At 57.9% G+C, this 16,370-nt stretch overlaps 2 protein-coding genes across 4 annotated transcripts; one reads left to right on the top strand and one right to left on the bottom strand.

Annotated features, from left to right (window-relative positions):
* The first annotated feature begins 462 nt into the window (after positions 1-462).
* Positions 463-6,752, top strand: TMEM54 (transmembrane protein 54). 2 transcript variants are annotated; one of them, XM_082687680.1, is made up of 6 exons: positions 465-713; positions 3,124-3,317; positions 5,456-5,515; positions 5,660-5,848; positions 5,988-6,122; positions 6,467-6,752. In XM_082687680.1, the coding sequence occupies exons 1-6, from the start codon at positions 698-700 to the stop codon at positions 6,539-6,541; spliced, it is 669 nt and encodes a 222-aa protein (XP_082543806.1). In that variant the 5' UTR covers positions 465-697; the 3' UTR covers positions 6,542-6,752. The 2 variants fall into 2 exon arrangements, with proteins under 2 accessions (XP_082543807.1, XP_082543806.1); XM_082687681.1 differs by lacking the exon at positions 5,988-6,122 and having other exon boundaries at positions 463-713.
* HPCA (hippocalcin) lies at positions 6,701-15,215 on the bottom strand. 2 transcript variants are annotated; one of them, XM_082687683.1, is made up of 4 exons: positions 15,139-15,215; positions 12,042-12,440; positions 7,762-7,867; positions 6,701-7,648 (listed from the first exon to the last, which is right to left on the bottom strand). In XM_082687683.1, exons 2-4 carry the CDS (start codon positions 12,417-12,419, stop codon positions 7,551-7,553), a joined length of 582 nt encoding a protein of 193 aa, XP_082543809.1. In that variant the 5' UTR covers positions 12,420-12,440; positions 15,139-15,215; the 3' UTR covers positions 6,701-7,550. The 2 variants fall into 2 exon arrangements, with proteins under 2 accessions (XP_082543809.1, XP_082543808.1); XM_082687682.1 differs by lacking the exon at positions 15,139-15,215 and adding an exon at positions 14,710-14,790.
* Positions 15,216-16,370: the final 1,155 nt, after the last annotated feature.

Below are 16,370 nucleotides of genomic sequence, written 5' to 3'. Positions count from 1 at the left end.
AACCCCCACTCCCATCCCCGAGACAGAGAAATAAAGCGCCTTGCTCCGCGTGGAGGACCGAAGCCTCCCAGGACTGGTAAAACTAAGCTCCAGGGAGGGAAGGTGATTTGCCTGAGGTCACACAGTCAGTGGGGGGCAGACTCTAGTTCCCCAAGCAGCGCTCTCACACCGCCCCGGCTGCCGCTCCCCGTCTTCTAGAAAGAAGGAGATTCTCAACCTTCACGCTGGGGCTGCCCCGGCCCACCGGGTCACGACAGCCGCAGCCCACACGCACCCGGCCCTCATTCGGAGGACAGCACCTCCTCGGAGCCTCAGTGGTCATCAGTGCAATGGAACCACTGCCGAGGGGTGGGCTCGGGGGTAGGGGGAGACGCCGGCGGCCGGGTGGGTGGGGCCAGCGCCGTGACTCAGCCGGGCGGGCCGGGAAGGGCTGCCCAGCAGGTCCGACCGGCCCGGGATGCAAACGAGCCGCCAGGGCCCTCCCGGGGCTGGGCCGCCCGGGGGGTGACGGGAAGGGAGGCCGGGCGCCGGCCAGCCCGCGGCTCCGGGCCGGACGGAGGCGTGGCGCGGGCAGCGCGGGCGGCGCGGGCGGCGGGCTGGCGCGGAGGCTGCGGACCGGGATGCGAGCGGGGCCCCGCCGGCCACGGCACCCGGAGCCCCGCTGAAGCGGCCGCGGAGAGCCCGCGCGGGAGCCGAGATGTGTCTGCGCCTGGGTGAGCCGCGGCGGGACGGCCCGCGAGGCCCCCCGCCGCCCCGGATCCTCCCGGGGGGCGGAGCGCTGCGGCCGGAGCCCGGAACCCCGGGGTCCGCGCCGCCTTCCCTGCGGGTCGCGTGCCGCTCTCGGCCTCAGTTTCCCCAGCAGGAAGGAGGAGAGAGGAGGGCTGCTGGTTTCTTCTAGAAGTGGAGTAGCGCCTCCGCCCCTCGCCCCCTCTTTCCTGCGGAGCAAGGATCCCCAGGCGGGAGGAGGAGAGTCCCTGGAGGAGGGAGCAGCTTGCCCCGCGCCCAGAGAGCACGAGGGAGAGCGGAGGGATAGAGATGCAGGGCCCAGAGAGTTCTGACCCCGAGGCTCCCTGCCCTTTCCCCTCCTGAGCCTTGCAAAAGGCTCCCACTTTCAAACCTCTGCTCCTCCTGCCAGGTGGGGATGGAAGGGCGTTTAGGAAACAGGAGCCAGACAGAGTGGGGCCGATGTGCCCTCTCCCCTCACCCTCTACCCACAGTGATGCTGGTTTGGGGCATCAGATGGACCTGGGGACTCCCCCGTGCAGTCTCTGTGAACCTCAGTCTCCTCATCTGTAAAATGGGGACGATAACACAACCGCCTAGGACTGCTGTGAGAAGGAAGTGAGCTCCCAGGAGTAAAGTGCTTCCCGCTGTGTCAGCCACATTGCTCAGTACTCTAAGAATGGTCACTTGGAAACAGAGAGCCCAAGACTGCCCTGAGACTGCGTCCAGGGTTCCCGGCAGAGCCCCGCACTGGCACCGTGTCTCCGCTTTGACGGGAGTCTGGGTCCTAGGATGTTGTTGTTGTTCATGAGCCCAACCCTGAGCCAGGTGCTGTCTGGGCTGCCAGGTAGGTGGGTGGATGGAGTGAGGTGGGTCAGGCCCCTGGGATGAAGCTTCCTGTTCGGCTGGCAGCTAATCTCCACAGCAGCATTCCAGTTCCACCGTGCCCGGCAAGCCCATCATCCACCCTCTGCTCCCAGACCTGGTCCAGCTCCAGAGGGCCCTGCAGGCTCCAGGGCTCTCAGAGACAGCTAGGCCAGCCCCTCCCCATTATATATATGGCAAGGTCACACAGAAGGGCTGTGAGCTGGGCCCTACCCTCCCTGCTCCCTAAGGACTGCCTCTTGGCCCAGGGCCCCCAACTAATGACCAACTAATGATCCCTCTTCCCGCCCTTCCTCCCCCCCCCCCCTCTTCCTTATTTTCTTCCTTTCTCTCTCTCTCTCTCTCTTATTATTTTATCTCTTTTAGCTACAGGGCTAATATACAAAATATGATCCAATCCTCTCTGCCACAGCTAGGGAGACTGAGGTCTAAGAAGGGACTCCGATCCCACTGCGAAGAGCTAAGCAAAGAAGGGGGTTGCTTAGTTCAGGCGCCTGGCCAGTCTCCCAGTCTCCCCGAGCTGGCTGGAATGGGGAAGCAGACAGGGCCAGGGGGCTAGCATGGTGTGTGGCCTCGGGGACAAAGCCAGCACACATAAAGGACATTCCAAAGGACAGATATGGAACAGCCTGAGCTGCCCAAGAAAGAGGGTTCTCTATTCCTGGGGTGTGCAAATAGGGCCTGTGCAGCCACTTGGCCACTCAGAAGGAATTTGCATATGCCTCTCTGGTGTTCTTTGACCCCAGCCTCCGCCACCTGCCTTGTCCCTGTCCGGTGCCCCTGCACCAAGAGCTTGCTTTTCTCAGGACCTGCATGGTATGTCCCAGCCACCTTCTCTCCTTCCCCCACTTCCTGTCTCCTGGTGGGACCCTCCTTCTCCACTGTGAGAATGCAGTTATTCTTCCCATTTTAAAGATGAGGAAGTGGATACCCAAAGGCTTGAGCTTTTTGCCCCAAGTCAGTTCAGCCATTGTGAATTCATTCTCTGCTGTGGGCCCATCTCTGTGTTCCGAAGCAAATCCCGAGCAGGACCCGGTTCCTGCTCCACGAACTAGGGGCTCCTTGGGCTAGGACCGTGACTGTCAAACTCACCGGGGTGCTTTATAAAGGGCATGGCCCAGAGCAGGCATCAGTGAATATTTGTGTAAAAACTCCTGAGTGACTAAATCAGTGACTGGGGAGCTTGGCAGAAAGACCATGGATCTGGAGCTAGAGACCCAGGTTCAAGCCATGGCCCTGCCCCTTGGGACCTTGAGCACTCATGTGGACTGTGACGCTTTACTAAATACCACCTGGTGTGCTTTTCCAGCTTTGGAGTTCGGGAGACTCTCAGGAAGGCATTGTGAACTCTTTTCCGGATGAGGAAACTGAGTCTCAAGACAAGTTAATGACCCCGAGTCATACAGAAACGGACTTAGAGCCCAGCATCCATTACTCCTGCCGGGGCGTCAGTCTTCTCCTCCTCCAGAGGCTGTGTCACCCCTCCCCGGACCCTAACATGGCTGTCGTCCACAGGTGGCCTGAGTGTGGGTGACTTCCGGAGGGTGCTGATGAAGACAGGGCTGGTGCTGGTGGTGCTGGGCCATGTGAGCTTCATCGCAGCCGCCCTCCTCCACGGCACCGTGCTGCGCTACGTGGCTAGTCCCCATGACGCGGTGGCCCTGCAGTACTGCGTGGTCAACATCCTGTCTGTCACGTCTGCCATCGTGGTATGGCTGGCCGGGAGGGGGACTGGCGAGAGGGGGGACCAGGGGTTTGAAAGGCCTTTGGTGAGTCCCCACCCCGAGCCTGGGGTTGGGAGCAAGTGGAGGGCCCCACACCTTCTGCTCTGCACCTTAGCCACTGGTCAAGGCTCTCAGCCTCTCTCTCTGCCTCAGCTGCCTTGTCTATAACATGGGGGAGGGAACAGTGTCTACTTAGAGGGTCCCGGTGAGAATTAATGAGTAGCCGATGCCTGTTCCGTGCTCTCTACTGTGAGCTAGGATTAACGTGACAAGAGGAAAGTATTGGGGTGTATGGGTAGCTCAGTGGGTTAAAGCTTCTGCCTTCAGCTCAGGTCATGATCTCAGGATCTTGGGATCGAGCCCCGCATCAGGCTCTCTGCTCAGCAGGGAGCCTGCTTCCTCCTCTCTCTCTGCCTGCCTCTCTGCCTACTGGTGATCTCTGTCTGTCAAATAAATAAATAAAATCTTAAAAAAAAAAAAAAAAGAAAATAAGGGAAGTAGCGAAGGCAGTGCTGGGCAAAAGGAAGGAGCATCAGCTCAGCTTAGGAGGGTCCAGGAGGGATCCCAGAGGCGGAGGCCCCAGAGTTGGGTATTGATGGATGAGTAGGAGTTCAAAGATAGGCTGTAATTACCATAACCCAGATGGGAGGCATGCCAAAGCAGGCAAGTAGGAGAGGAAGCTGGGATGACATTCCAAATGCAGAGAATGGCAGAGGCAAAGGTGTGGAGGTGGGAATGGTTCAGATCTATTCTGGAGACCCGGAAAAAGCCGACTTGGCAGGAACTCAGCATTAGGTTTGGTCTGTAAGATGTGCTCAACGAATGGTGGCCAGGGTTAGGCCCGGATGCCAGTACCTGTTTGAGGAATTCGGGAATGAAGGAGCCCGGTATTCTCAAGGTCAGAAAGGTCTTTCCCACTGTTGGCAGAGGTGGCGGCAGCCTTGGGGCAACAGTCTTATTTCAAAGTCTGGAGTTCCATCTCTGCCACCTCCTGGATGAGGGGCTTATTTCTGTCTCTAAGCCTCTTCTGTCCTCTACAAAGTGAAGGTCATAACGCCTGCTGGCCCCAAGCCTTGGGTGAATGGAGATCACAGGTCCCAGCAAGCAGGACAGCCTCAGTCAGTGGGACAGGGCCAGGCTGCAGAGCTGTGTGCAGTGTCCCCTGGCCTTGTTGCTACTCTGGTTGCCTTCCTCTTGCCCTCCTTAAGGAAGTCAGGGAAAGCAGCGAGGTGAGCCGGGGTCAGGAGATCCACCAGGGATGGGCCCCGGGCCACACCCCTTTGGCTTTGCCCTCATTCTCAGCTAATCCTCCCAGCTTCCCCGCAACACTAGTGCGCAGAGGGGGAGACCACACTGAGGATTCACCCAGAGCCCTGCTGATACAAAGAAACCAACTGGATTTGCGTCTGACACCAAAAGCTAGTGTCCTTTCTGTGAGCTCATACTGCAGCGTGGAGCTTGGCCCCAGCAGGCGGGGGACTGACTTGTGTCTGCTTGGGGAATTAAAGACCTCGCTGGTTCTCTATCACACACCTGACTCCCACCGGCCCAGTGCACAGAATTCTACTCCGTAACATTTCCTTTTTTTTTTTTTTCCATTAAGTAGGGGCCATACCTAACCTGGAGCCCAAAACAGGGCTTGAACTCAGGACCTTGAGATCGAGACCTGAGCTGAAACCACGAGTTGGAGGCTTAACCGACTGAGCCCCCCTGGGCGCCCCTACTCCACAAAGTTTTCTGACTTGTTAAAATAGCAATTTTGTTTTTAGTTCCTTGCCAGTCGAGCTACGTAGTTTCTTCCAGAATCTTTTCCCCTCCAGGGAGATGTGTCGTATATATCCTGTGACATTGCCCCCGCAGCCCTGGGCGACACAGGTGCCTGTTTGAGATACACAACTAGAAGCCGTGGGGAGTCATGGAAGGTTGTAGGCAGGGGGTTACTAGGTGCCAGAAATGTCTCTTCAGGACTGGACTGTGAGGAGGCAGTGGCTTCGTGCAGACAGAGGTAGTGGGGCCAAAGCAGAACTGGGCTGGGGGGCTGGGGTTGGGAGGGCCAGAGTTGGCGTCAGTGGAGTCTTTGTGGAGAGTGGCCCTGACACCCTGCCTACTGTCCTTCCCCGCAGGTCATCACCTCAGGCATTGTAGCCATTGTGCTGTCCCGCTACCTCCCCAGCATCCCCCTGGTATGTGCCTCCTCCTGGGAGGGGCTGTAGGGGTGGCTCAGGGGCAGCAGCTGCCCCCAAGGGCCTCACCTGCCTGGAGGGGGCAAGGCTGACCCCATGGGGGGCAAGCCTGACATCTGTTGACCAGTGGCCTCTCCCATCCAGCGCTGGACAGTGTTTAGCTCGAGCGTGGCCTGTGCCCTTCTGTCTCTGACCTGTGCTCTGGGCCTCTTGGCCTCGATCGCCGTGACTTTTGCCACCCAGGGCCGGGCCCTGCTGGCCGCCTGTACTTTTGGAAGCCCTGAAGTGCTCGTACTGGTGCCTGACTGTCCCTTCGACCCCACACGCATTTACGTGAGTGCTTAGGCCTGGGGTTGGCAGGGGGTGGGGGTAAGGGAGTGGGTGGGGGGGGGCACCCAGGTGCTCATCAGAGGTGGGAGTGGATTCTTAGAGACACCCCCTCTATCCTGCCCCTTGTGCTCCCCCACCCCAGAGCTCCAGCCTGTGCCTCTGGGGCATCTCGCTAGTGTTCTGCATGACAGAGAGCGTGTTTGCTGTGCGCTGCGCCCAGCTTGCCCACCAGCTGCTGGAACTGAGGCCCTGGTGGGGGAAAAGCAGCCACCACATGGTAAGGCCTGCCACCCACTCCATCAGCCCTGACTCCCCGTATTTGTGGGAGCCCTTGCTGGGGAGCCCAGGCTGGTCTGCCCCTACCCCTTGCCTTGAGAAGTGGGGAAAAAAAACTTGGTCACAGCGCTGAAACCTGGCTCCCCCCAACCAAGGGCCAGGATGAATCTTGAGGGGAAGGGGGTATCTGGGCTCAAACTGGGGGTCCTCCAAGGGTATGGCCTGGCTCTTACATGGGAGGGAATAGTGATGCCCCTTTGCCCCTGAGATCCTCGCAGCCCCACCAGCCCCTAGGTGTCCTGGAGGAGCAGACCCAGAGCCTGGCACCCTCTTGTGTCTCCGCAGAGGCAGGAGAGCCCAGAGCCTGTGGAAGGCCGTGACCTGCTGAGCTGCACCAGCTCTGAGCCACTGACCCTCTGAGAGCCGATACCCGGTCCAGGCCCCATGACCACCAGGGCCCTACAACCCAGTCTGCACTGTGGCCAGGCCAGGATTTCTGGAGCAGACCTGAGAGGGCTCGCCGGTCACTCGGGGATCCTGCCGGGGCTTTCCACCCACTCCGGCAGCTACCCAGCCCACTGCACTGAAATGAGACTTTATTCTGAAGTTATTAAAAAGAACAGAGATGCTCCACGTGGATGCATGCAGCCGGGGAAGGGACATGGGACGGGCTGTGCTGCTTTCCCATAAGGGTGCTGTGGTTGGAGCTCTGGGGGTGCCTGCCCATCCGTGGGCCTGTGTGTGTGTGTCTGAGGGAGGAAACATACACAGCGGAATCAGTGGGTCTGTGTTCATCCAAGTGCTGGAAGGCAAGCGGGGGTTCATGGGACCCACAGCTGGGAGGCTGGAACCTCAAGGTTTTCCTGGCCTCCAGGAGAATAAGAGCAGTGGAACAGGAAGGGTTGAGGCCCTCCTGAAGGAAAGGATGGCTCAAGGAAGCTTTTTCCTCAAACCCCCGCCACCTCTGGAATCCTTCTTTCCTTTCCAGATGAAGACAGCCTCCACGCCTGGGAATACTTCCCCCCTCCACCCTGACTGAGAGCTACAAGGGTGGGGTGGGGGTTGGGGAGCTTGCCGGTGGTTGGGGGAGGAGCTTGAGGCTGCGTGGGAGTAGGGGAGGCGTGGGGGTGCGGGGGGGGGGTGTGGTGGGGAGAATGGTCGAAGTTCTGTCTGGGCGAGGGAGGCAGACCCAGCCAGAGCCTGCGTCTCAATCCTTGCCTAAGGGAGATACTGCCTCTGGGATTGACAGTGCTGACCGCTTGCTTGCTTGGGCCTTAGGGGTACTGCGGGGTTCCCTTCTCCAGTGCAGGCCCTGGGGGGTGGGGTGCCCAGTGTGACCCCCAGGCTGGATGGACACAAGGGAAAGGAAGCTGATAGCCGGGAGAGGGCCAGTGAAGGCAGGGAGGAGGGGGAACCTGGGTCCTCTCGCTCAGAACTGGGAGGCGCTGCTGGGGTCGCACTGCAGCAGGCGCACGATGGACGGGTCGCTTTTGGCCCCGCGGATGAACTCCTCCAGGGACAGCTTGCCTGCGGGGCAAGGGGAGCAGTGATGGGGGTCCGCGCAGCGAGGGGAGGCAGAGCAGAGCAGCGGAAGAGGAAGGGGGAGTGGCACCCGCCCCGCCCCGCCCCTGCCCCCTCACCGTCGTTGTTCGTGTCCATTTGGCGGAAGATTTTCTCGGTCCTCTTTTCTGGGGTCGACTCGTCCTCCGGCATCTTCATCACGGACGAAACCATCTTGTAAATGGCCTGAGGGGCGGGAGGAGGAGGCAGGAAATGAGAGGAGCCTGCCCGACCCTCCACCCCCACCCCCACCCCTATCATCCCAAACCGCCCCCAGACACGCAGATTGCAGCTCCTCCTGGGTGAGGTGGAGAGGTGGTCACGGAGAACCGGAAGGGCGGGGGAGGGGGCTTCAGGAAGGACTACCTAGGAAGCCTTCCCAAAAGAGGGGGGCTATTGGAGCGGGTCCCGACCAAGTTCTCTTGGAGCGCCAGGTGGGAAAGGCATTCCTGGCAGAGCAATCTGCACGTACAAAGGAGCGGTGGCGGGAAGCTCTGAGTGCGCACCGAGAATTTGGGGGTGTCTACGTGCAGGGGGACAGGAGAGATGTTGGAGGATATCAGGGCCCAGAGAGCGAAGGGGCTAGAACACCCGGCGCCGCGGGCTCCAGGGTAAGTACCGGCTTAGCACAGCTTTTCTGAAACTTCGGGGCTCTGGGGGGCCCGCGCTCGGGGGGCCCGCAGGGGGCGCTGGGCGGAGTAGGTGACATTGGGCTTCGGTGCCTCTGTGGCCGGCAGGGGGCGCAGGGACGCACCAAGGGCTGGAGGGCCCGGAGCAGCTGGGCTCAGAGCGGGAGGAGACGTTATGCAAATAAACTCAAGTGAGCATCTGCCAGGGGCGGGGACAGCATGCGCTCAGTTGAGCCCAGAACTGCAGCTGCCACGTGCAGGATCTCTGGAGGCAACGCGAAGGAGGGTATTTGTGCTAAATGTACACAGAGCACGTAGGGCTTGGCCTGTGGGATAGGTGGGTCCCAGAGCCCCAGAGCTCAAAAGACCACACCGATGGCCCCAACCTTCCAGCTTTCTGCTACTGACACCTCCGCCATGAAGCCTCCCTTCTCCCATCCCAAAAAACTTCCCTTGCCTTAGATCCAGCTCAGCTTCCCTACTGGTCTCTTCCCTCCGCTGTCCCAGGTCTGTCCCCTGCACTGCCTCTGAAATCTTTCCGAACACAGATCTCCACCACGTCCTCAGCCCAATGGGCCGCCCCCTCCTTCCCATCGCACACACAGGCTTCCCTCCAAGCCCACCGTGCACCCAGCTCCTTCTGGATACTGCCCCACGCTCCTTCTGCTGCTTCCCACTCTTCCTTGGGAGGCAACTTACATGGCACTTCCTTAGGGGGACCTTCTCTGATCCCCACTGGGCCAAGACCCATATGCTGGCCCAGAGTCTCCAGGGCTTTTCCTTTGGGGACACCTCTCTGAAAGTAATTTTGCCTTTGTAGGATTGTTCCTAGTCCCCAGCCTACAGATAAAGATCATGGACATCTAGCTAGTGCCCATATCCTCAGAACTCATCACAGTGCCTGATATCTGGCAGGGACTCCACTGTTTAAAAGTTTAAAAGCCTTTGGCACCTCTCACTGCTCTTTCTACCAAGTCCATACCATTCAGCCCCAGGAACTCAAGGTGCTTGCTGACCTCTCCATCACCAGGCCTCCCCTGGTAGGTGATCCTGCCGCAACCAAACACCACTACTCCTTTCGGGTTTCCCAGGATGGACAGCTTCCGCCTGGAACAGTAACCCTAGCTACCACTTACCCAACACCTGCTGTGCGCCGGATACTTCACACGCATTATTTCTGAACTTCACAACAGCACTGAAAAGCAGGTATCATGATCCCCACTTTCCAGATAAGAAATGGGGGCTTGGAAAGGGGGGTTGATGCCAGAGACTGAATTAGGGGCTGGTAATGACCAGCTGGGACTTTGGAGGAAGATGTGCCTGTAGTGGCATCCTGTTTCCACTCATCACTATATCAGACAAGTCCTTAACCTCTGTGAGCCTCAGTTTATTCATGTCTTCCCCATGGGGACTGCCTCAAGGATTGAAGGAGACAGTTTGTATAGTTGGGATAGTAGCTGGCTAGAGTAGGTGGTCAGTAAACAGAAGCTTCTAGTATCATCATTTGTCATCCACTGCATCTTCAGGTCTTGCCTGCCTTTCAGTCCCCTAGACTCCCAGATGCCACATTTAGCTAGTCTGCGTGGGCTGCTGCACACTTGTTCTCTCCCACTGGAGTAGGGGCCCCAAGAGGCCAAGAGGCAGCATTTTCCCTTGCAGTGTGCCCACCACTGGACCACAGGGCTGGGTCCCGAGAAGGATGGGCAAGTGACTTAGAGAGTGACTATTCCAATCATGACAAGCCTCTCCTGGGCCTCCTAATTAATTGTCTGGAATTGCTGTGCACTCGTTGTTTCACGGGAACTGGCTTGTAATTAATCAGTCACTGGGGTTTGCAGAGTTCTGACTGCACCAGCCGTCTCGGGGCCCATGGCTGCCATAAAGGAAATAAGGGTGTAGGTAGCAGAGGCCAGCCAGGAAGGGATCCTAAGGATGCCCAAGGAATGAGGCTGGCTTGACTGACATCTTGGGCTTGGCACCTCCCGCTGGGCCGAGATTTACCAGTCGTTACCAGTGCAACCACACTAAGTGGTAAAATGTGAAAATCCCTCATGTTGGTTAGTAGCCAATCCCTTGAGTGATCTTCCATCACCCCACCAGCCCCAACCTTTCCACCAGGACCCCCAGAACGTCCCACTAGCCAACAGCTAGAGAGTTCATGCCTGGCCCATGGGGGGTCACAGACAGACATTAAGGCTTTACGCCTAACGATAGGCAGGGAGGGCATAGCATGAGCTAGACGCTTTGCAAGAGAGAAGCCAAAGCGAAAATCCAGGATAGGTTGGATGAGGTGGAAGGGGAAGCAGCAGAGCTGAGGGACCAGAAGGAAAGATTTCAGAGAGGCAAAAGAAAAGGGAGCAAGAGCATGTGCAAAGCTGTGCAGTGGGATTACTCGGGGCATATCCCAAGGATGATGAAAAGGCCATTCTAGCTAGAGTAGAGCAGAGGAGACAACAGTAACTGACAACTTCTAACATTTACGGACCATCTCCTGGAGCCCCCATCCCACTCTGTACCTACAATAGTCTGGTGAAATAGGGAGCTAACACCCCACCACTTGGGTGAAGAAACACAGGCTCAGGCAAAAAGTGAACTAGGAACTGGATAGATAAAACAGAGCCAGAGCCCTGATGAACTTCGATGACAGGCCAAAGGGGTAGGCACTTGGGAAGTTTTCTGAGGGAGAGCTAACCTGTGTTAAACTTAAACTTGTACTAAGAAAGGGCATTCACATCAGGTCCTTAAGTCTCCCTGTGAGGTCAGTATCATCACCCCATTTTACAAATGAGAGATCTAAGGGTTGAAGCCAACTCCAGAACTGGAAGCCAGACCCATTTCTAAGGGCAGCTCGGAGCAGTGGTCAGCTTGAACTTAACGCCACTGACATGCTGTGTGACCTTGAGCAAGTTACTTCACCTCTCTGAGCCTCGTGGAGTTAATGAAAGGAGGCACCAGTCCATGGATATAGACATCTCAGTTAGTACTAGGCTCTTAATGGGCCCTCAGTCAGTTGAAAGGTGGCCGGTATCCAGATAGGAAGTGGATGGGGGAGCCAGGTGGTCTACTCAGGGGCTGTGTGGCCTTGGGTGAATGTCTTTACTTCTCTGACCATCCATTTTCTCCTGCGTAAATGAGGATCAATGAAACATCGCTGGCCTGTACTCTGAAGAAATGTCAAGTTTTGAAAAACAAAGGCTGAGAGGCTGTTACAAATTAAAGGCAACTAAAGAGACATGACAAAGAAATGCAACATGTGATCCTGGACTCGGGTAAAAAGGGCTATAAAGGACATTTGGAGACAGTTGGCAAAATAGGAATATGGTAAGTTAGATAATAGCGTTGTTTCTACATTAAATGTCCTGACTTCGATAATCATATTATGGGTTATGTAAGAGTATGTCCCTGTTCTTAGGAAATACATCCTGATGTAGTCAGGGTTAGAGGGTCACGTTGAGAACATCGGCAAAACATTACACACTTGCGCATGCGCACACACACAATGATAAAGCAAATATGGTTAAAGTTAATTGGTGAATCTGGGTAAAGGATATATGGGAGTTTTCTCAACTTTTCTTGAAACTGGAAATTATTTCCTAATGGTTTTTCAAATGGGCCACAAGAGTAGCACCTGCCACTACCTACCCACGAAGGCCGTTGAGAGGATAAAAAGGGATGGCAGATGCCTGCGGCCAGGCCCTGCACCTGGCATCCTGAGGGGCCCAGGGGCCCACCTGCACAATCTCGAGCATCTCCTCACGGCTGATGTAGCCGTTGCCATCCAGGTCGTACATGCTGAAGGCCCACATGAGCTTCTGCTCCAGGCGGCCACGCGAGGTCACGCTCAGCGCAATGATGAACTCCCGGAAGTCGATGGTGCCATCGCTGTTGGTGTCGAACGTGCGGAAGACGTGCTCGGCGAATTTGGAGGCGTCACCATAAGGGAAGAAGTTGGCGTAGATCTTCTTGAACTCGTCCACGTTGAGGATGCCTGTGGGACAGTCCTTGAGGAAGCCCTTGTACCACTCCTGAAGCTCCAGCTCGGAGAACTCCGTGTTCTCCCGCAGGTCCTGCAGCATCTCCGGCCGCAGCTTGCTGTTCTGCTTGCCCATGGCCGCCAAGCCAAGTCCCACCTGGGTCCCCGAGGGGGTCAAGGGGGAGAGAGGAATGGTCAGGCCCTCTTGGCCCCTTGTCACCACTCCAGGAAGGGCCCCAGACACCAGCCACCCCAACCTCTCATCTAACCCAGGGGAAGAGAGGAGCTGGCCCAGATTCCTCCTCCTGCCTCTGTGACCTGCTCCACACCATGTCCCCTACCTTACACGTTCCCAGGGAACAGACCAGGAGGCAGAGGAAAGGACTCATCTACTGCGGGCCTGCTCAGTGCCAGCCACTGGGCTGTCACAGATGGATACCATTTCACCCTCACCAAGGGAAGTCTGGGGATTAGCCCCGCTTTACAGATGACAAGGCAGGCTCAAGGAAGCAAAGTGACCTGGTTCAGGTCGCACAGGCATGGAGTGACAGAGCCGACTCCCAGAGTTACCCAGAGGGGCAAAAGGCTTTCTCATCCTCCCTCCTCCCTCCTGCTCCTTCACTGCCTCACGTATGCCCGCTTGCTACAAAATACACCTGCAGCCCAGACACTGACTGCACACATGGTCCTGACAAAGGCCACCACAAGGCACCAGAGCCAGACCACCTGGGTTTGAATCCCAGCTCTGCCTTTTACCAGCCAGGTGACCTTAGACAAGCTCCTTATACTCTCTCTGCCCCATCTATAAAGTGAGGGTAACGGTACCTACCTCGTTACTGGGGGGATTAAATGTGTTAATACATGTGAAGCTCTTGGAATGATGCTAAGTGTTAAACAAAAGTGATTTACGTAGACCCAGATGCCACAAGGCTCATGCACGACAATACACAGATGAAAACACACTGACACATATTAGGCTCCACAGCTCAGCAAATCCATACACTGGCTCCCATGCCACTCAAATACCAGCCCACAGCCACCCATGGGTTACCATGTCTCCACACACGACAGCATTCCCTCAGCTCCACAACTCACATGTTCTGACACACGGCACAACAGCTCCCCTACCCTGTGCATCAAGACAGCAGCCCACGACCCCACATGTCTCACACATGCCATCACAAGCCAACTCCCATGCCGACACCTCTCACATGGGCAGCTGCACGTGGGACCCTCAGGCATCCTTGCCATTTTTCTTTTCCCAGAGGTGCTTCCAGGTCCCAGGAGAGGGAGCCGCAGCCCTTCTCAGACCTACTAGGGGGTCTCTTTTCCAGGGAGAGCCTTGGCCAGCCAACCCTCCCCCAATACTTACCTTTTCGTGTAGGAGGTTAGGGTGTGGGGGGCTGAGGGGAAGGCAAGGGAGAGGAGACAGCCAGGCAGTTCTAGCCAGGGATGGAGGGGCACAGACTGCTGAATCCCTCCCCCCAGCTTGGCGCTGGGAGTGAGACAGAGTGAGGGGGGTTCCTTGTGTGTGCATCTGCACGAAGCTCTGAGTGCATGTATTGAGCATGTGTGTGAGTGCTTGTGTTCATGTATGCATGGATGCCCCTGGTTTCTGCATTGCATTTGACTCTCGTTTGTTTCAGTCTATATATGTGCCTGTGACTAGGTATGCACCCATCACAGTAAGAGGGCGATGTGCATACATGGCCATTTGGGGACTTGTGTGTGTCCTCAGCAGTGTGTCACACGCATGTTTTTGTAAGTTGGTGACCCTCCTTTCCAAAGCAGCCTCTTCTGCCCCAGACTGAGGACCCTGTGAACAAGTGTGTGGGAGGGGACTGAGGAAATGCGTGGGGCTGAGGCGGAGGAGTGTGTCCCTTAGTCCCCTCCTCAAGGTCCAAGGAACTGGGTCATCGGGGCGGGGGCAGAGAGATGCACTGAGCAGGAGAGCTCTTCCAGTGCCCCCTCCTCCCTGCCACCCTCAGTGCTGCCCCTCCCAATTGGGAGACTTGGAAACGAAGGTGGTAAGAGATTCTGTCGTCTTCGCAAAGACCCCCTAGTCCCCCAGATGGAAAGGACCCACAGCTCGACCTGAGAAACTCACCCGGGGGACCCTTTCCAAACCTCTCCCCAGCTCTCGCGCGGAGCCCACGCTTCAGAGCGCGGGGAGCGGGGCCCCTCCTGGAGGGGGCGCTCCGAGGCGGCCGGAACGCGACTCCTCCCGGCCGGCCACTCGGCGGTCAGGACCCTGGAGAGCACCGCGCTCCTGCCCCTGGGGAGCCCCCTTCTCCGCCGCGCCCCCGGACGCAGGCTTCCCGGGAGGCGCCGGAGCGGCGGGGTTGGAGAGGCTCGACGGGGACCCCTCCCTCCGGGCTGCCCCTTCCCCGCATCCCCCAGCCCCGGCCGGAGCGGCCCCCACTCACCCAGCGACGCGGAGACACCGACTGCGCAGGGAAGGCGGCGCTGCTGCGGCGCGCGGCGGCAGAGGCGGCCGGAGGGGCGGGCGGGGGGCGGGGGGAGGGACTGCCAGGGAGACGCCCCGCGGCGTTCGCCCAGAGCCCCTCCCCGGAGGGGTCCCCGTTCCTCCCCTTTCCCTCCAGCCCCCGGGGCGGGGGGAGCGGGGCGCTTGACTCCGCCCCCGTCCCTGCCCGGGAGAGGGAAGGGGGACGCCCTCACTTCCCTGGCCCCCTCACGAGGGAGCGCCCGCCGGGGTAAGAGGACAGAGGTCTCCATCTCAGCATCTCGACTCAGGTAGCCCAAATGGGGTCGGGGTGGGAGGGGTCAGTGCCCAGAGACCTCTTTCGGAACCGGGGACAACCCCCGCTCCTCCCGCCTTCCTCCCCCATCCCTACCTGGGCGCGGAGCTGCAGGTCGCTCCGCGGGCGGAATCCGGAGTCTGGGCGGTTCGATAGGCACCCTCCCCGCCCCCGCGCCTCAACTCGGGAACTAACTGAGCTGGGGGCTCTTCCGCGAGGGGGCAGCGCCCACTCTTCCAGTCCCGGAGGTCTTCTGGGGGCCAGGCACGCCCCCTACCCCTCCTCGGCCTTACAGAGCCCCGCCCCCATCTCCTGCCCACCGCCCCATCTCATCTTCGGATTCCTCTCAGAGTGAATCCCACCTCCCAACATTGATCTAAATTGCCCCTCCCATACTCCCCTCCCTCCCCTGCCTCTGGTTATATGTGGGCCTGGGGAGCAAGCATTTCCAGCCTTGGGGGGGGCAGTGTTCTGAAGTGCGAAGGCACCTCAGCCGTACACAGGACAGCCCTTCTTGGGAGTCATTGACACCCCCCCCCCAATTGCAGCTCCTCCTGCCAGGGTGGGGGTTGCATCCTCCCTCCCCCAGCTTCTGCAATAACCCCCACATCCTGAGCTTGAATTTTGTCCTTTATCTTTAGGAGGTGGTCCTTATTGTCCCCTGTTCACAAATGAGCAACCTGAGGTTGAGAGGGGCTGCATGATTTTTCCCATGTCTCACAGCTGGTGAGTGGAAGGCTTGGACTTGAATCCACATGCCCTCATCCATTCAGTGCACATTCACCAAGCACTATTTCTGTGCCCAGCTTTGTTCTAGGCAGGGGGGTTACAGAAGTGGGCAATAAACAATGGACAAAATATACAAGTCAATCCTATGATGTATTAGATAAACGTTTGGGGAAAAGTTGAGGGGGTGTTCAGAGGCTGGGATCCTGGTTGTGCTTAGGACCATTCCAAGGACTTCAGATTTTGAGATGGGAAGCTCTTGGGGCTTTGAGCAGAATGAGGGTCTGAGTTTCAGGTCAGGCTGACTCAGGCGTGTTGCCAAGAACAGACTTAAGGAGTGGGAGGCAGGGTAGGAGCAGGGGGTCACTTCTGGGTGAGAGAGATGGGTCTGGTTCCTTTGAAGGTGAGCCCACAGCATCTACCTTCTGACTGGACAGCTCTTTCCAGTTCGGAAACAGCTGCTGGGAGGGCCCTGGCTCTCCAGGGCTCAATCCAAAGCTCCACCTCCAGGTCCCAGACCAAGCAGTTTAGGTGACCAAATCTAGTCTTAGTCCTTTGGCTTGAGCATGGGGAGGTCTCAGCTGGAAGAGCTGGGGAGCTGG

The sequence above is a fragment of the Mustela nivalis genome (genome assembly GCF_964662115.1).
Source record: "Mustela nivalis genome assembly, chromosome: 10".
Lineage (NCBI taxonomy): Eukaryota > Metazoa > Chordata > Mammalia > Carnivora > Mustelidae > Mustela > Mustela nivalis.
Note: the sequence above shows the minus strand (reverse complement) of the source record. Positions and strands in the feature narration are given on the sequence as shown.